General features: G+C 36.0%; 4 protein-coding genes across 5 annotated transcripts in view; 2 read left to right on the forward strand and 2 right to left on the reverse strand.

Annotated features, from left to right (window-relative positions):
* LOC142340500 (uncharacterized) overlaps positions 1 to 11,773 on the reverse strand; it is a 14,610-nt gene extending 2,837 nt beyond the window's left edge. Inside the window, exon 1 of the mRNA XM_075391074.1 lies at positions 11,584 to 11,773. Within this exon, the coding sequence (XP_075247189.1) occupies positions 11,584 to 11,773 (190 nt within the window). The remainder of the gene's footprint in view (positions 1 to 11,583) is intronic.
* Positions 1 to 20,126, forward strand: part of LOC142339650 (ras-related protein Rab-5B-like) — a 188,396-nt gene that overhangs the window by 75,065 nt on the left and 93,205 nt on the right. The gene's annotated exons all lie outside the window — the stretch shown is intronic.
* The window catches only part of LOC142339644 (uncharacterized), a 615,633-nt gene that overhangs the window by 60,194 nt on the left and 535,313 nt on the right, over positions 1 to 20,126 (forward strand). The window lies entirely within an intron of this gene.
* The window catches only part of LOC142340501 (uncharacterized), a 50,325-nt gene continuing 43,462 nt past the window's right edge, over positions 13,264 to 20,126 (reverse strand). Inside the window, exons 6-7 of the mRNA XM_075391075.1 lie at positions 13,915 to 13,986; positions 13,264 to 13,449 (exon numbers count right to left, since the gene is read on the reverse strand). Of these exons, the coding sequence (XP_075247190.1) occupies positions 13,264 to 13,449; positions 13,915 to 13,986 (258 nt within the window). The remainder of the gene's footprint in view (positions 13,450 to 13,914; positions 13,987 to 20,126) is intronic.

The following is a 20,126-nucleotide window of genomic DNA, read 5'->3' on the forward strand; positions in this document are numbered from 1 at the left end:
ATATATATATATATATATATATAATAGGAAAAGGAGCATTTATGATCGACAACTCAACTGTTTCGGCCAAAATCGGAATCGTAAACGTAATTTCGACTAGTCCTCGACCATTACTTTTCTTGATCAATCCGTAATACGAGAGGGAAAACACGGGCATTGGGCGGGCATCTAATGGCATCTAATATGGCCAACACGGTATACAACTTTGATATTGAAGCTCTTATTTCAGAGGCTTAATTTTTCCAGAATGCTTAAGATAAAGCATAATGGATCTTTTCCGTTTGTGCCCCCCCAAGTACGTTATGCGCCCCTCAGTTAGAGAGCACGTGTCATTACATAGTAAATCATTATGTAAGATTATGGCACGTGCGTCTGGGGGTTGCAAATAATATGCGCCCACTAAGCTGGGGGGGCACAAACGGAAAAGATCCAGCATAAGTAACCCATTTTTACTAATCTAGTATCAAGTCAGTCGAGTTCGTAGGCTCTTAAAATCTCTGTTAATTACTCTAAAACACTAAAGTTAGTCTCCCAAACATGGATAATAGGACACTTCAGGACAAACTTTGTAACACTGAAGAAAGAATAAAACTTAGCTATTATGAAAGGAGTGAGCAGTGTCTCAAAATGGACAAACGGCTGAACCAGGTTATCTGTATTTCGTCTCTAGTTTTTTTCGCTGGCAACTGGCCAGATTAATAGTCCCCGTTTCGATTATTGAGTAGAAAAGCGTGTTTACTCTAGAATTAAAGCGCTATTGTAGAATTTGGTAAATCCTACTTTTATCGCAAAATGTCGCAATAGAAAGTGATAGAACTTGATTTTCGAAAATCTGTTTCCTACAAAATGTTAGTAAGGCTATTGGCTTGCAATTCAAATCCATTTCGCAAACCATATTTATGTGAAATAAAATAGTGTGGCTTTAGAAATTGAGCAAGTGAAACATTGATTTTTCTTGGGGAACCAAGATTTAAAGAAGAGTAATCATCAAGTATTTACCACAGCGTGATTAAACTCGGTAGGTCGTTGGTACATACATAGGGGTAGCTGTATGTGTTGACACTTTTGGGAATTTTTTTAGAGATACCGTGGGCAACATTAAACTTCCAAATAAGGCTTAAATTCTTGAGTTCATAGTTTGACTGATTGATTATTTGGTAGCGTCATAAGTCTGATACTGCTTTTGTTTTAATGTGAATAGCTTGAAAAGAAGTCAGCATTGTATAAAGAAGGCGTACAGGTCATTCAATTGTTTTTTTGAAGTCATAACAAACTTTACGTAAGAAAGGCATAACTAATGTGGTCCATAATGAGATGTGAACAGATGCTAATTTTATCACTCTTGTACGTTGTTGCTCGATTAGTTACTAAGGAGTAGAACAACGACAATACCAAAACAGTACCAAAACACAGCTGTAGCTTAGCAGTTGACCTGTAGCAAAGTTGAGCTGAAAAACATTGTTGAGGGAGTTGAGCTGACTTAATAAAATCAGAACACCGGTTTGCGCGGTTGAAAATCAGAACGCTTGAGAACACCAGTGAACCTCAGTTTGATCAAGCTGCTGAATTCAGAGCTTGTAGAATTGAGATAATAGTAGCTCTTTAGTTGTGAATCTGGTTACAAAATTAAAGTTGTGAACCATCTTTTATAATAAAACTCTGGTTGATTATTGACTTGATTTTGTGATTTTTTTTTCATTTTCTGTTTATTCATTTGATGTTATTTGATTACTCGAATCAATCCATTATTCCAACTAGTATTTCCTTGAGCCAACAAGAGCAGCGTGGGGACAAAATAACCCTCCAATAGAAGTCTGAGAGCCATAAAAACACCCCTTTCAGTTTGTTAGAGTTTTGGACGCTAGTCGTTCCCCCAGTTAGTCAGCCTAAGCAAACTACAAAGATTCTACAGTGGCGCTCCTGGGTGGGCTATCTCCAGACTTCTTGGCGGTTGGAGCGGATTGACGGCTGTGGTGGTTGTAATTGGGCATTGGAATTCGCAAGTGCGAACAACAAGAGAGTGAAGGTGAATTCACTTGCTCGACAGCAAGTGAAGGAGAAAGAGAATCCCGTGGACGATGTCAAGTTGGAGCTTGACTGAGAGAGAGAGAGAGAGTGAGTGCGAGTGTGCGAAGCAGTTTTCAATTGAGTTAGAATTCGACTGTGGGTATTGTTGGCATTTAGCTTTTCTTGAGTCTAGAAGATTGACAGAGTGAGTTTTGACTTAGTCAAGAGCGTAAGTTGCCTGAGGCTGAGTTTTGCAGAGAATTGAGTAGAGTATCGGCTTTTGTTAGTGAGGGTTGCTACAGGGCCTTGGCCGAGATCAAGAGGTTTGTGAGGCAAGTAGAGAGAGTATGAGAGTTCGAGGCTGTCTAAAGAGGTAAAGGTTAGTGAGAGCAAGTTATTCAAGACTGTCTTTGTTAGTGATTGGCTTTCTTGAGACGATGAATGCCAGTTCAGAGTATCGAGAGCTTGGAACAGGAAGTTGCTAATAGGAAGTTGGTAATTTGGTGTTTGGCAAGTGAAAATTGTGGGTTGAAGGTTTAGTGAGTATAGAGTAGAGTACAGAGAGAGTAGAGTTGAGAGAGAGAGAGCGATTTTCCATGCGTTTTCTTTTCTTACTGAAGGAACCCGAGTTAGAGAGTTTGACTCTGAGGGAGAGAGCAAAAAAAAGTTTGCATAGTAAGCCAGTGTTGGTTCAACAGCAGCAGGATTTTAGTGTAGAGTGGCAAACCAGGTTAATCGGGTTGGAGGAGCAGGAGTTACAGATAATAGAGAAGGAATTGGGCTTAGCAGAAGTGATAGGCTAAGGGATCTTCTCAGACGGAGTACAATATTATTTAGTAAACACGGATTGGAGTGCGTTCCCGTTTGTAGAGTTTTTTCCGTCGGAAAGGTTTCCCACTTGGGACGACTGGAGGAGGTTCTACCTTGACGTTGTAGACGTGTTAAAAACGAGCCAGGATCAAGCTATATCGTCAATGATTTGTCTACTGAGAGGATGGGCATTGCAAGCCGTTTCGGATTTGCCTTTCAGTTTCGGGATGTCGGAAACTGATGAGTGATAATGTTGCTAGGACAATAATTGACATCATTGAGAAGAGGCTATCATTGAGAAGAGGCATCATGAGACATCATTGAGAAGAGGCTATCAATAAGTAGGCAAGAAAACTTTAATCGTACGGACAGTAATAGAAGTAGGGAAAGTGTAATTGAAGAGAAAGCGGAGAGTGAGAAGGGTCAAGCAGAAGGCAGGATAAAAGACTCCTTAAGCGGGAAATTTTGAGCTTTGTGAAGTTGGTTCGGAATTAGTGAGAACAGGATGCACTAAACACGATGAAGCAACAAAGAACTTTCAGAACGTGGTAGATTTGCTACAATCGAGTGAAGAGCAAGCAAAACAATTAGGTCTGAGTATGTTGTGAGAAGTAAATAGGTAAGAGCAAATAGGTGGTAAGTATTGGTACGATCAAACAACCGGACAGGAAATAATTGTGATTCCTAGTGAATGGCTTGAGACAAATAGTGCTTCTACAGAGTTCGAAAAGGAGTCGATTAAAAGTTTTGATGAAGAAACGTGTCAAGGAAAAAAAACTGTTTGTATTAGAGGGGAACAATGCAAAAATTTGATGGAGAAAAAAAAATTGGAGGATAGAGAGTTACAGTTAAAAGTTTAAAAAATGAGGAGGCAAGGCAGTGCATGAGACGCTAAGGCTAGTTGATATAGAGAGCAAAGTACAAAAAAGACTATAGGAGGAGAGTAGGGAAAAATTCATGTCAAAAATGGAGAGAGTAGTCAAACCTGAGGGATTCAAGTACTATGTAGACCGTTCATCAGCAAGGGATAAGGGTGATGACTCTCTCTTCATGAAGGATTTGGACTATGAAAGCAGGATGAAGAAACTGAGTTTCCTCCTGAGTTCATTGGATGTACTCGGAAAAGACAAGGCTTGGAACAGACCAGCCTTAAGGATGTAACTCTGATGGCATCTGAATTTCCGTCTCTAATAGGAAGCGGGGAAATTGATATGAGAGCGATAGAGTACTTTCATAGATTTCTTGCGGAATTTCTAGCTCAGATCAATCTCAGAGCTAATTTGAATGACGAGATTGCCACTGTAATTGAAGAAGTGCCATGAATAATTGAGAAACGGGGTTGTGTATCTAGTAGAGATGAAGAAGAGTCTTCTCGAAACGAAAATAAAGTCAAAAGGAGAAGTAATGGTTCCGTTTGTCCCGTGAGCGTCAATTCTGGATCCTGGCAATGTACAGACTCACGAACAAATAGGGTTGGAGAAGTTTGTAGATATGTTGAGTGGAGTGGCAACACGAGTGACTTAAAAGGGAAAAGGCCAATGCTGTGTGCAGTTAATAATCCACAAAAGAATACAGCGGTTCAAGAGTTTGAGGCAGAGTTAGAAACTAGTACACGGGCAGTTGCGGACTTTCAAAACGATAGGAGCGTATGCCAGAGTCCCAAAAATTTGATTAGACGAGGTTGGATTTAAGTTCGAGGGGTTGTGAAATAGACTTCTGCTGAGAAAGAACAGGGTTTCTTGAAGTTAGTGAATCAAGCACGTCTCAAGTTGAGTGTTTTCAAGGCCCTGATAACTGCATTTTGGTAGTTTCAGTGAAGCATCCAGGGAACAGTTCAGGTGAAAGCAGATTACAAGTGCTGTCCTTAGCTATAGTCAATGAATTCAAAAGGGAAAACTCGTCAGAGATTCCTATCGACGGTTTATGTGTAGCTATTTCTACCCCAGAAGGAAATCAACTCTCCAGTTTTACAGAAGTAACAAAGGTTTGTTCATTTAATGACAGGATGAAAACAAGTGTTCACCATAAGGAAGTGATAGAGGCCTACAGGCCTGATTCTGAGGAATATCAAGAGTTACAGAGGAGCCATAATTATACATTGGGTCTTGAGAACCAGTCGTGCTTAATTAGGTCCGATTTCCCGACCAGACTGGAAAAGAACTTGTCTAGAGTTGAAGACGCGTGGCCAGAAAATGAGGATGGAGGGGGGACTGTCCGGGTGCTGGAGTGTGATACTGAGCACAAACTGGACGCCCATGTAAACAAGATTTTCTCAACTACCCCAATTTTAAGAGGATACCTGAGTGTCTTAATTTGTCATAATAATCGGAGAACAGCGGAAGTTCCTTTGGTTGAGATAATTTTGAGAGCTTTGGAGCAGTTCTTTATGAAAAGCCAAATAGCCTTATGAGAAAATTTTTCTTTTCAATGGTCAAATCAAATACGAAATGTAGGACATCGAAGAACGGCTAGGCGGAAGTGGGTTGGTGTTGGCAGTCAATACACAAAATTTTATAAGAAGTGGCACGAAAACTTTGACAGCGGTGTCAGAAGACGATATCTGAGAGGCAGAAAAAGTATAATGGAAGCCAACTCAAGTCGCAGTGAGCAATCAGCAGAATCACGCGGCTCATGTTGTGAGGACTTTGGATCCAGTAGATGTTGTGTTGTCAGGTGTCAGCCGATGAGCGTGAATCTTGAAGTTCACAGGAGGACATAGCAACTGATGAGCGAAATATTTTGAAGGGGAGTCAAAACAGAAGTTTCAGCCATCAGCTAATTCACAGCACTAAGGTAACAGATAAGTTGATCAAAACCGAAGAGTTGGACTTTCAGTCTATTCTTGACAATGAAGCTGGAGGTTCCTTGAAACAAAAAGAATTTAAATAATGGCTTGACTTCAGATACTGTGGAAGACGGATATGCCGATCACCAATTAAATACAGGAGTCGAGGGAACAGAGGAATTTCCAAAAATTAACGAGGGAGATATAGGGCACAGCATTGTGTGGATCTTTGAAAGAGACTCCGATGACCCGTGGCTTCGAATGGGAGCGGCGACCACAGCCCTCGAAAGGAATGTTATCTCTTTCCTTTGGGGTCTCCAAACGACGTCGGAAGCAGAAGCGAGGAAGTCCATGCAATGCCTATTGTGTGGTACCCACCAGTTGATAGCAAAATTGACGCAGTCTACAACAAAAGAAGGGAGCGTCAGTCAATAGTCGAATTGCATTATAAGATGATGGGATCTATAGGCGATGTCCACAGCAAAAGGGAGGAGTTTTGTCAGGGAGGATTCTGTTTCAATGGCTGTCGAGACCTGATGTCGCAAAAGACAATGTGTTTTCAGACGAGTCGGAAAGAGAGATGTAGAACAATGAAGCTGAGGAGGAGATGGTGCTGAAGAAGGAGACCTCCAGATGTGAGGTGGTTGTCCTGTGAGGAGATGGGAGGACGTCCCTTCAAGCATAAAAGGAACAAAGATTTTGAGAAAGTACAGTCGGTTTCATAATTTTCAGCACAATAGCCTTGTCACATATTAGTGTTTTATCTTAGGTTTCAAATTAGTGTCTGTGTCTAATCATTGGTCAAAAAATTGCTCAAGTCAGTCCGAGAAATTTCTTAATTGTGTTACGTTTGTTTATGTGGCGAAATATTTGCTTGATATTGTTATCCAAACCGTAACCGGCAGAGGGTGCATCAAGTATCAGGGGTTAAACAGAGAAACTTGGTTTGTATATATTAGGTAAAGTAAAATAGTTGTATATAACTAATCCTGAATTAGTATTAGAAATGTGAGTTGAACCATGAGTAATTGAAATTGGAGATAGTAGATTGTTCAAATAGAGTTTTTGGTGAGATGGCAGGGGCAAATGGTGAATTGATTCATTGGTTCAACTAACTAGTTATTGTGTAGATAAAATGTAACAGAAAGTGGTATTGAGTTGCCTCTTTATTAATTGTTATATATGTTGTATCTATAAACAGAGACAAGTTTTTACTTTATGTAATCCTTCTAGTGGTTTTAGCCATAATCGTTGATTTGATTGCAATTGCTGTAATTTTGATAAATGTTCTAGAGTAATACGTTGATGTAATATATTTACTCAATTGCAGATAGCGATGGTTCACAAGTTGGTATAATAGACCATGCTTAAGTGAATAAGTCTGTTGTGATGTGTTGTGTAACTAATAAAGAAAAGTAAGGTAGCAGAATCTACTGATCTGGGACACTAAATGTATCAACAAGAAAAGCAGAACATTTTAAAGTTGAATGTCGGCTAAGATTTAGGTCAAATGCCAGTTTTAGCATTTATTCGGGAGAAAATTATTCTAGAAGGGAGGAGTGTAGAATTTGGTAAATCCTAAATTTATCGCAAAATGCCGCAATAGAAAGTGATAGAACTTGAATTTTAAAATCGGTTTCCTAGAAATTGATAGTAGGGATATTGGCTTGCAATTCAAAGACAATTTGCAAACCACATTTATGTGAAATAAAATAGTTTGGCTTAAGAAGTTGAGCAAGCGCAACATTGACTTTTCTTGGGGAACCGATATTTAAAGAAGAGTAATCATCAAGTGTTTACCTCAGCGTGACTAAACTTGGTACGGTGTTACGATATACCTAGGGGTGGCTTTATGCGTTGACAATTTTGGGAATTTGTGTTTAGAGATACCTCGGAACATTAAACTTCCGAATAAAGCTTGAATTCTTGAGTTCATAGTTTGACCGATTGATTATTTGGTAGCGTCATAAGTCTGAAAATATTTTGTTTTAGTTTGAATAGCTTGAAAAGAAGTCAGCGATGCACAAAGAAGGCGTTCAGGTCAATCAATTGTTCTTTTGAAGACTAAACAAAATTTACATAAGAAAGGCAAAACTAGTGTGGTCCATAATGAGATGTTAACAGATGCTTTTGTCTTTATCACTTTTGTACGTTGTTGCTTGATTAGTTACTAAGGAGTAGAAGAACGACATTACCAAAACAGTACCAAAAAAACAACTGTAGCTTAGCAGTTAACCTGTAGCAAAGTTGTGATCACAAAAAGATTGTTGAGGGAGTTGAGCTGACTTAAAAAAAATCAGAACACCTGTTTGCGCAATTGAAAAACAGAACGCTTGAGAACACCAGAGAACCTCAGTTAGATCAAGCTGCTGAATTCAGAGCTTGTAGAATTGAAATAAAAGTAGCTCTTTAGTTGTGAATCTGGTTACAAAATTAAAGTTGTGAACCATCTTTTATACTAAAACTCTGGTTGATTATTGACTTGATTTTGTAATTTTTTTCATTTTCTGTTTTTTCATTTGATGTTATTTGATTACTCGAAACAATTCATTATTCCAAGTAAAATTTCTTACAGCCAACAAGAGCAGCGTGGGGACAAAATAACCCTCCAATAGAAGTCTGAGAGCCATAAAAACACCCTTTTCAATTTGTTAGAGTTTTGGACGCTAGTCGGTCCCCAGCTAGTCAGCCTAAGCAAAGTACAAAATTCTACAGCTATTCCATCAGCAAAACATTACACCTGTTGGATGAAAAATTAACACAAAATTTTGGCTTAATGAGTGTCACATCTAGTTATCAATAAAATTTGTCTCAAGTTGTCACATAACCACTATGCTATTGCTGCCGCTAAATTTAGATAACTATTTCAATAAAAAAAATTAACGCAGCTGACCGAAAAAACAAAAAGCAATGCTCTATAGAGCTGACCCAAGCACTGAAAACGCACTCGGACGACGAGGACCTTGATTAACAATTAAAAGTTGTTAATTTTGACTTTTTACAGATTTTGGAACCGACCACGCAATCAGGAGATCGATAAGTTCAAATTTGACAAGCATTCCCCTGAAACTCGCTGTTTATCGATGTCACATTACTCTGGGCGAATTTTGAAACCTTTATATTAGCCAAAAATTTTCAAATCACATTCGAAATCGTTTTTCTAACTTGAAGCCCAGTATATTAATTCGATTTAAACTTTAATTAGTCTTTAGGATCGCACAGGTGTTTCAAAACAAAGCCCGTTTTTCATATAACAATTCCCGACAAACCTTCTTACCGGTTCAAACCAGAGCATAACTGCAGTGTTTATCGATAACCGATCAGTTGATATCAAATTTGGCTTATATTTCATTTCTATATAAAAAAGATTCTTAATTAGAATCATTTTTTACACAAGTTCTACAGGTTGACCGTCCAACGTGTGAAAAGAATTCTTTTGCGCCTACCACTCCTCGTTTTGTAACCGGTCAAAAACGCGGCAGCGTGTTATTTAGTTAATGCAGCCCTACTAAAACGTTCACCATCAGCAGTAGTAAAAAACACTATAATGAAATCGCACATGACTAGAACAAAAATGTCAAACCTTATTTTTTAATTTTATGGCTGAATAAATTTTTAAAAACTTCACAAAACAAAATCTTGTTTTCTGTTTCGGCAATAACAACAAATTTTCAGATTATTTTTAAATAGGAGTCTGGACGCGTCAGCTTTTTAGGGTGCATCCTCTAACAGTCGTGCAATTGCATCTTTTATATAACTAATGATTGAAACAAGTAAGCAGAAATTTACTGCATAGAATTTCAACATTTTGTGTCAAAATATTGCCTCATTCACTTTTATATGAGGTGCTAGGAAAACTAGCCGACAGGGCGTTTGGCCGACAAGGAAAAAATCAGAGACTTAGTCGACAGCTGTATAAACATTCGTCAAAAAGAATCTATCGGTAGATAAATCACCATTATCTTTGGCGTGCGGTCGGTTAACGCTCCACTTGGCCTATCCGTTGCCGCACCCCCTGGCGGTGCAACCACACATAGACCTTCGTTACGCTGGTTGATAAAAACTGTTCCGTATTTTTGCCCGCTTACGAAATACTGTTTTAAATTGGCCACTCAGAGCTTCAGAATTACTCTACTAGCGCAGTTTCAGTAAATTGTAAAATGTCAGCTAATTTTCTCGTTTTTTTTTTTGGTTCTCAGCTCTAGCCTTGTCGCTCAATACGGCGGCCACCGGTTTATGGTTTTTATGACTACAGCAAATAACAAAAAGAATCCTAAACACTAGGTTGGTAATGAAACAGTTGTTTATTGTAGACATCGGTTTCAATCAAGTTTTTTTTCTGTAACCTAAAGGTCTTTTGCTGAGATTATCGAGTTTCATAAAAAAACATCAGCTGCTATAAAACAATCACAGCTGGATCGGTAAAAACAAAAACATCCTCACTATAAACATATCAGATCAAATTTTCCTTCATATGTAATGACTTCCTTTGTATGTTTAATTATTGAAAATCATTGCCATGATTGGTGAGTTGGAAAGGAAGCAATAACAAAATAAAGATATCGTGAGCTGATTCAAAAAAATTGTTTGGAAAAATTAATTTTTTATCACTTTGGAATCGCTGAAAACTAAAATTACTAATATGATGTCAAATTCCTAAGAAATTGTGCTTTAACATTGACCACATACAGATTTACTTTAAATAAATATTTTATAATGTTTTTTCTTACTGCTTATGACTCACTCCAATAGGGGGAGACGTACGCAGTGAAAAGTCATTTTTTTTAAAATGTAAATCTATATATAGTCAATGTTAAAGCGCAGTTTCTTAGGACCTGTAACATTGTTGTAATAATTTTTGGTTTTCAGCTGTCGCAGAGTGCCAAAAAATTTTTTTTCCAAACAATTTTTTGATTAGTTCAGATTTCCTGATTTTTTAAACTTTGTATCTAATAATTTGAATTAAATCTAGGAGTGATTAAATATAGGTAAGGACAATAAAAACACAGTTCAAGGTAATTGTGAAGTTTTTAACATTTAACGACCATAGATATGAATGAAAATTTGAAGTGTGACATAATTCAAATACGAACATTACTTTTTATATTGATGAAGGGTAATAGAGACATTTGAAGGTGCCCTAATGAAAGTGTGAACAATTGTTTTTGTTTGTTAACAAATAAATCACATTCGGGTTAAACGTACGACTGAATTTCCGAAACCCAAGGAGTTAGATTTTGTGATTTTATGATCAGACGGGTTAATTATGACATCACAGTTCAACTTACGTTTTAAATCTGAAAAATAACCAAGTTTAATCAGAACGGTTTATGATTCTACGTTCGACTTTACAATGGGGCTTGAACAACTCTTTCCGAACCAAATTATTAATTATTATAATAAAGTAGACAATGACAAAATTAAATATATATCTCCGAATAGCGTAACGAAAGACAGAAGAAATCTGAAGAGATATAGGAAGGTCTAATTATTGAAAGTCTAATTGTGAGTATGTATTGATCATAATATATTCGAAAAAAAGTAATCCATACTGACAAAAAAAAGTAAAAACAATCACCAGTTCAATTTGAATGTTGGCAAATAAAGAAATCTATGAAGAATTGGATCCATTTAGACGCATTTCAACAAGTCATATGTTGAAATACAGTCAATAGTATGATGGCATCGGGTAAAGGACTTTCGGTACGATGGAATTGGGTAAATTGTCTTGACCTGACAACATTGTGCGGAGTTAATCAGTAGGTTTGTCAATATTTCAATCAACAAAGTAGTCGTAATTGCACAAAAATCTGCAGTGTGAAAGCTACGGTGTCAGGACAATATACCCAGTACCAAAATACCCAATGCCCTAATACCCAATTGCAAAATACCCTAAATCAAATTTAATTTTTCTTATCTTAGAGTTAAGTTACGAGCCCATAAATAAGGTAATCGAATTAACGATGAAAAATGTAACTCACTGCTAATATTGTCATCGGTGCTTATGTCTCCCATTAGACAGCAGGAGGCACCATTGACAAGGACAGTGTCACTCTTCGCCATCTGTTTCTTCCTCTTTCTCTTCTGCTTGGCCTCTTCGATCCTCTTAGCCGCATTTGATGTGCGATATCTCTTAACTGTTACTATCAGTCTGTCCAGGGTTAGCACCATTGTCACTTGAATCAACTCACTTTCATTTTTCTCATTCCCAGGAATATTATTTTTAATTTGAAACGATTTTCATAAAACTATGCCGCATTTTTATTGATATAAAGGGATTCATAGTGGGCGCGTCAATTTTAGTCTTATTGTGCTTGCTTGCATGGATCTTTTCATACTATTTGCATCCCCAGGTCGAGGTTCCAGACGGAAGTGACCTCCGATCAGACCCTTCCAGGACAAAGTAATCTCTCAACAGACCATCTCAGGCCGACCTAACCTCTGACCAGACTGCTGTGCGCACGTGTGCCCTCTAACTGCGCTCGACGTTGTCTCTGGTCAGACTTCTCACCAGACAGATGTGACCACTGATCAGACCGTAAACAGACCATTGTCAAAATTTTGCGCGACCATAAATCACACCATTTCCATATCATTGTGCAGAAGTTTGCGCGCTTGAAATGAACTCTGATCAGACAATCCTCAGACCGAAATTATCACTGAACAGGCCTTATTTTTCATCATCATGGCGCGAGGCCCGTAAATTTTCCAGATCATTGTCCAGTCGCTTATATTCTAATCAGACTACAGTGGGCTCGAAAGTCACTCCTGATCAGACTCGTTTCCACTGAAATGGTGTTGTGAGCAGACGTTTTAATTAGACTCAAGTACGATCAAAATAGTCTGATCAGTGAATGGTTTTAATTAAGAACAATTCTCTTAACACCGCTGTAATATATTTATTTCATAAAAATTGATCATTCCTGCAATATATTCAGCTAAAGCAAAGCCGATTCTAAGAGTACTACTAATAAAGAGAACACTCTAGAACGTAAAAACTTGTTCCTGAATCAGTAGATGAACTTAGACAACTTTCCAGTGAAAGCGTTTTGATATTAGAATTACTTGTTCTTCAGAATTACTTGTAACTGAGACGGTTAATTGCCATCCGCGGGATTCTTGGTTCTATTCAGTGCTATCAGACTCTAAGTAATGTTCTGATCAGAACCTTGCTTTATTGTTGCGTCTTAGCAAAGCCAACATCTCTCAGTAAAAAAATTTCGAAAAAATTGAAAAAAAAATCCGCTCGAAGCGGTTTCTGATCAGACCCAATTGCGCTTGAAACCGCGTCTAATGAGACCATCCCAGATGGAGGTGACCTCTGGCCATCCAAAATCAACCTTCTGACAATACATTTTTGGGCTCGAACTAATTCCCGGAACCTCTCCGTTGTTGGGGAATTGCATGTTCAGAGAGCGCGAAATGAAACAGGATCAACTCTGTCTTCCCCAGCTTAGTGCGCATATAAGAGTTACCCCCCCCCCAAGCACGCGTGCTATTTTTCACATAGTAACAAGCTATTTAACAACACAAAATTTAAGTTATTTGCGTAAAAAAAGTTCGAAACGTAATAGATCCTATAATAAAATAGACCCTGAAAACAACGAATTTGGGCAAAAACACATTCCACAGAACTTCCACTTTTTTTACGTGATGATAGTTCAGGTCAGAGAAAATGAAACGAGTGACATTCCTAATGCACCAATAAGATCCCACAGACTCTGTTTTCGACTGGACACCTTCTCGCTCACGTGGCCATCTGCCCATCTGAAGAGAGACTCGCTGTAAGTTGTGAGATTTCTCTCCTCATCTGAAGGACATTTTAAAGGTGCTTGGTGAAGAGTGCCCTGAAATTTGCAAAAAAAATGTCAAGTCGTACTGAAGTGGTTATCAAAAATGATTTGTCACAAGAACAGATAATAAAAAAAAATTAAAAATTTGAAAAAAAAAATTGAAAAAAAAATTGAAAATTTTGAAAAATTTGAAAAAAAATTGTCGCTACCTATATTGTCCGTCTCAATGGAATTAAGTCCGTTTCACATTTGTCTTTAAAATGTTTATAATAAAATAAATCATTTGTAATTGATTCTGTTCGTTATTATGTAATCAAAAAGGGCGTTGCCATAACAAAAATAATTTAAATGGATTAGTCTCATCCCTTCTTATACAAACCATTTTTTGTTCATCAACAAGTTTTTTTGGTTCACAAATGCTGGTTAAAAATTGACAGTTGGCCGTGTGAAAGTTGCTCCACCCTTTTACTCTGAGGCTATCAGAACATTAGGACAAATGAACATGAACTATCAACTTACTGGATCAGTGTTTGGGTGATCTCTACAGTCTGCCATGCCTCCATTGCTTGCAAAACCACAAATATAAGTGGGCTAAAACATATGATGGAGTCTATAATCAATGGCAGAGAAATGTGAAGAATTGAAAAAAATCTGCTTATTTCTGTAGCTTCCAGAATTTTCAAACCCCGCAGGCTTTGAATATTGCGAAATTCAGAGATGATACTAAACTATTTCACAATATTTTGAAGAATCTACGAAATGTTGTCTGCTTTCTGTCAGACACTCACGTACCCTCAATTTACCAGTTTTCAGACCATAAATTTTACCGTTGCAAAAATGTTTAGAGGTTGCTTTTAAGGTCGCTAGTAAAATTTAAGAACGAAGTATAAGTCAGTAGCCGACAGGTTATCAATACGAATAGATAATCAATTATCAAAGAAGGCTGTCAAAAACTTTGTACACAATATTCCGAAATATGACTTAGTAAAACTTATCATTTTTTGTCGTCAACAAATCAAGATACACTATAATTAGTCGAAGAAGTGTTACATTGCAGTGGATAAGTGAACAAAAAAACACATTCATTTTACGGGAAGTAGAATTTCTGACCACTAGTCATTTTCATAAAATATACCTGGAAATTTAACAAGCGGCTAAGGCTTTCGTCCAGGGTTCAGTTTTTTTTACCTTAATAAAACTTTATTTCGTCAAGGTAGCTTTAAATCGTCAATTTTGGTCTGTTTTGTGTGAGCAAGAGAATTAGAAAAGTTAACCACTCAACCTAAAATTTCTTATAAGATAACCATTCGACCTGCAACAGAGCATATTGCATTCAATAATAATAGCAACACGGCGGCTCGGTAATGTGCGTTCGCACATTAAGTTCAAACCAAGCTCATCTACTTTTTTCACTTAATTGTCTACCAAATGAGGAAGAGATAAAAAATTAACATAGCAACATATCGTTCAACAACCTACTAAAAGAATAAAACAATCTACTCTAGAGGGCCTATGAGACCAGTGGCTACAATAATATGACTACCAGAAAAGACGGCAAAAAATCAAATAATTACAAATATTAATTACGACCAAAACTCCTTGTCCATTTTTTGAAAACCACTAATAACCAAATCAAAATGGCATCAGATAAAATTTATACTAAGAGGACTAAGCGGTACTCTTTTGGAACAAAATATGAGACTTTTCCTCAATGCAACTTGGCAACAAGTCGACTAGAATTGAGAAAAAGGGGCAAAAATTATTAAAACATTGCTTTTTTTTAAAAAAGAAGAATTAAATTCGAACTGATCAGAAAGATTACGCATCAAATTAAATCTTTGAGAGAGTCTCTTAAACTTCAATAGAGAGCGACTGAGGCCTTTCATCATCCGGGAAATGTCATACGGCTACAAAAAGAACGACAAATACCGGCAAAAACGAAAAAAAAATTGCAGGAAAAATTATGCACGAAAACGATGTCCACCAATCAATTAAATATTAAGCTGATCACTAAAAACAATAAAAATCTTCGTTTGCATTTTTTACAGGTGACAACAATAGTAAATCAAATGACGCCCATTATTGTGATACTGTGAAAAGAAAACAAAACCTACAAAAATGGGGCAAATACACAAAAATCACGAAAATTGGTTTTATGAAAACTGGTTGTTCCAAGAAGAAAGACCATTTGGGGAAAGTAAAACTTTTAAGAAGAGCACACTGTATTTCAATAGATAATTGATGTGAATTGTGTCAAGAGATAATTAGCTACAATTTAACAGAAATAAAATTGGCAGATCTCAAAAATCAATCACTTTTTTTAATTAAAAACAAATATTTTTAAAATTTATCGCCAACAAAAGCTTTCGAATAAAGGAGTAGACAGTTTGTCTTGCAACTACTTGGAAAACTAATCGCGATTGTTATTAATGATACTAAATAATAAGACTATAAAATAACATTAAATACAAGCTGAACTAATAAGTTTCACAAACAACTTTACGAAACCACAGTTTTGAAGCCATTAAATTTATAAGATATTAACCGCTAGAATATAACATCTTCATTTGCGTCTCCTTTGATTATCATAACGTCTTGTTGTAAAACGACTATCACAAAATGACAACAAAAAGAACCACAAAATCTGAAAAGTAACTAAACTTCACAAAACTCTGCTGAAACAAATTGTCTAAGCCCTGAAGACATCATTTAAAACTTTAAAACGTTTAAGCAACAGAAAAATTATTGTTTGATTCAACAAAACATTAAACACAGCTCTAAACAAGGAGGCTAATTTACGAAAATGTTACAATATAAAAAAATACGAAGAAAAAAACGCAAACAAGAGCAAAAAGTGATAAGTTGAAGAATACTATTACTCTTTTCTTAGAAATTTAATTCGAAAGTCAAAATAATAATTAGCTGTCTACCGATATCAAATATTAAGTTCATTTGTTTATCTATAGTTGGCCACTGAGACCTTTAATTATACAATAGTTGGTATATGACAACTAAAATTAACAACAAATAAAGGGCAAAAACAAAAAACTCTACCAATAACTGCAAGAGGACGGTGTCGCAGCCCTTTAAACCATTTATAATGAAAAGAAAAAAACTCAGTATCAAATGTTGTAAAGCTTTTTTCAGTTAGATTGTTAAATAATGTGACAATTTACAGAAGAAACAAAAACAACAGCAAAAATGGAACATAATGCAAAAAAATCAGAAAATTTTGAATAAAAACTCGTAGTACCAAAAGCAAGAAAACCTTCTGTTAAAACAATCGGCCACAAAATTAGTTTTTATTCCTGAGGGAGGAAGGGTTGACCTGTACTTCCTGAGAATAAACAAAGTGTTGTCTAAAATAATACAAAAAATTGACAAGTTCAAAAAATCCCAGAAATTTCCTTAAAACAAATGCTTTCAATAACATAAGAGACATTAGGCAACAACCGAATGAATAGAAAAAGTTAAACTGCACCTCTTGAGGAAGAAATTTAAATCATTGAGTGATTAAATTTAAAAATCACACTGACAAAAGAATAGCAATTGAAGGCAAAAGACAAGAAGTCAGTTAAATTTTACTAAAACTATTCCTCAAAGCCGTAAACACCCTTTGGTTCTCTGAAAACACACTTTATCTACATTCAGATTCAAATTTACGTAAATTGTAATTGTCATTAACGGAGCTGCGAATAAAAAAAAATTGTCAGTAATTAACTTTAAAAAAATTAAAAGCAAAATATTTTGAAAAAAGGCACCGTCAAAATAAAAACCAAAGTCTCTGATTCTAAGAATCCATGATATTATCGAACCTCTCCCTGATTTTGTCTCGCGCCCAGCAAACCGACCAAGCGTTCCAAGTGTTTGCGAATTAGACCAATTGTTGAGCGTAGTTCTTCAAACATTAAAAAAAACAACGATGCATTTTTGTAAAAATTATCGAGTTAAATCTGCAAAAAACTGCAAAGTTTTAATTCCAGAAGGCTGTCATACGTAGCCTAATTGCAACTAGCGCTCTTTTTGAGATTAGGGAGTCTGTGTTAAGGTTTCTAGGTCACTGAGTCTGGCAAACTTTAACAAAGTGTACCAAAAAAGCATATTTTGTGCCATTTTGATCAAAAAAGTTTGAACTTTGAAAAAAATTATCAAAAATTTTAGCCAAAAAAAATTCAATCAAAAAATTCAGCAACCCTCTTCTATCTCTAACGGTAACAACAACAATCTGCCGTTAAAAATTTTAACTTATTTTAAATTATATTGGCGAAATTGTGCCAAATTTTAGCAAAAATTACTGAAAATGTGAACAAAAACAGTTGAATGTTCACAAAATTTTAAACCTCGATAACTCCCTGTAAAAAACGAAAATCAAAAAAATCTTTTTTATTCCGTATTCTACACAGGACGGGCTTTTTAATGATACCACTCACAATTCTCTACAATGATTATATCGATCGGCCAAATTTGACTGAACAAAAAAAACCCAGTTGAGTATATAGTTCCTCCCTCCCCACTAAAGTGGGGGTCGGAACAATAATAAAAAGCTAATAATAGTAACAATATTAGGATTAATAATTTTAACAATAATAATAATAACAAAAATAATAATAATAGTAGTAATAATAATTATTATTATTATAGTAGTAATTATAATAATAATAATAATAATAATAATAATAATAATAATAATAATAAGAGAAATAAAATAAATAATATTTTTAATAGTAATATTTATTATAATAATAATTTTATTAATAATAATAACAAATGTAAAAAAGAAAACAGTAATAATGCTAGTAAAAAATAATGAAGTCAAACGAAGAATGGTTTCCAGCATCTGGTTGGGGGCACCACTTTGAAAAATCTCAGTTATATATTCGTTTTTTAATGGATCATATCCAGAAGGATACCAGTTCTATTGGATCTCTGACATGGCTTATGTCTCCAATTTTTTTTTCTACTCGGAATGTTTTGGGATTAATCAGTGGCGTAAAACCAGAAATACTTCAGCAGTTCAGCAGAAAAAAACACATTGTTCTTTTAGTTACTTAGTCGCGTGAACTTTGACACTTTACATCGCTACGCTTCTGCCTCGTTTTTCTAGCATTGATCAATATTTACAAGTTCATCTTGTATTGCAATTATGTGATCTGAGAGGGATTCAATTTTCTTCAGAATCCTTTAGATCTTCTTCAATAGTTTTCAAACACGGTAGTCCAATTTTGCTGTGGAAGCAATTATTTGACTTATTGTAGGGAAATAAAACTACATAGCTTAAATTCAAAATACCTTTAACATTCCTTCTTGTTTCAGAACACAAAACAGAAGTAGAATATGATCTAATTTTTTAATACATATTATTGCAAAAAACTCATTGATAGAATACCAATGCAAATTTTGCAAAAGATTAACACTGATCCGTTATTGAACTGACACGTTCAATTTGATGTTCTTTTGCCTGAAAAGTCAATACCTGGTCAGCACAATTTTTGAGGGAAGTTTTTATTATCTTGAATTTTGTGAAATTTTATACCAATGCGTCTTTAGTTTGTTCCTATTCAAGAAGGCTCCTGGTATTTGATTTTTATAAGCCGAGAACAAAAAGACTGCAATTATTGATCAATTAGTCCGCCACTGCTAGCAATGTAATAATTTGACAAAAAAATAGAAATAACTACCGGTTGTTGCTTACCTATTGAACACAATTCAAAATACAGGAGGAATTTTTCATCAAAACCATTTGGGGAGAATTTGTGAAAAATCAGGCTGAAGTTAATCGAGTTCAGCGCTTTTACTATATCAAGGAAAATGTTTTCTTTGTTTCTGTTGGCCTCTATCTCGGAGTACAATTTGTCATAATAAAGGTTGAAGATGAGTTGAGTAATTTGCGATCGTCCATCGCAAAAACTATGCTCTTCCTTGCGTAGTTTTCTTTGAATGATTTGATTAAATGTTCAAACACCAATTTTTCAAATACGAATGACAAGGACGTAAGGATCACAATAGCTCGGTAATTTCTGATATCAAGTTTGCTACAGCTCTTAATGCTAATCCTTACAGAATCCTTTTTTGCAAATGTCCAGAAACCTGTTAGTCGTGCAACTCAAAACTAATAAAGCATATATTAATCGTCTCTGACTGGCCTGTCTGGTGTCGTGTGAAAAAACAGAGGCGCCCAAATATAGATAAAAATCTGAGTAGTTGAAAAACCACCACTTATGTACCCAGTTATGCACTTAATTATCTGTCACTGTTTTGGGTATCCATTTGGGTATGCTTCGCGAGCCACGACCATGTCTCAGTGGCCAGCCGGACTTGATATGAACCTATCACAAATAAAACTGGGATTAGAACGCACGCTAATTATATTTATCGGATTGGCACGATTTCTAAGCATATTTATGAGGCAACTTGCTCATCGTATCTTTGCGCATGCAAATTATGATGAGCAGCCCAAAGCGGCGTTTCTCGGTTGTCACTGACATGACTTCTTTTTGTCGAAAACGAACGGAAGTGACTTTCGACAAGGGCCTCACAACACAAAATACAATCATGCAAAACACTCGCAATCAAAGGGAACTAATTTATTTAATCTAAATCAAAATAACAAACAACATTTTTTAATAGCACTTTCGAATGATAACCCCCACCCAAATTAGGATGTTTTGATAACATATTTTGACGCCCAACCACATCAGGCAACGAATTCAACCCCTGAAAAAGCTAAGTAT

Source organism: Convolutriloba macropyga, chromosome 5 (genome assembly GCF_964194025.1).
Source record: "Convolutriloba macropyga chromosome 5, txConMacr16.3, whole genome shotgun sequence".
Lineage (NCBI taxonomy): Eukaryota > Metazoa > Xenacoelomorpha > Acoela > Convolutidae > Convolutriloba > Convolutriloba macropyga.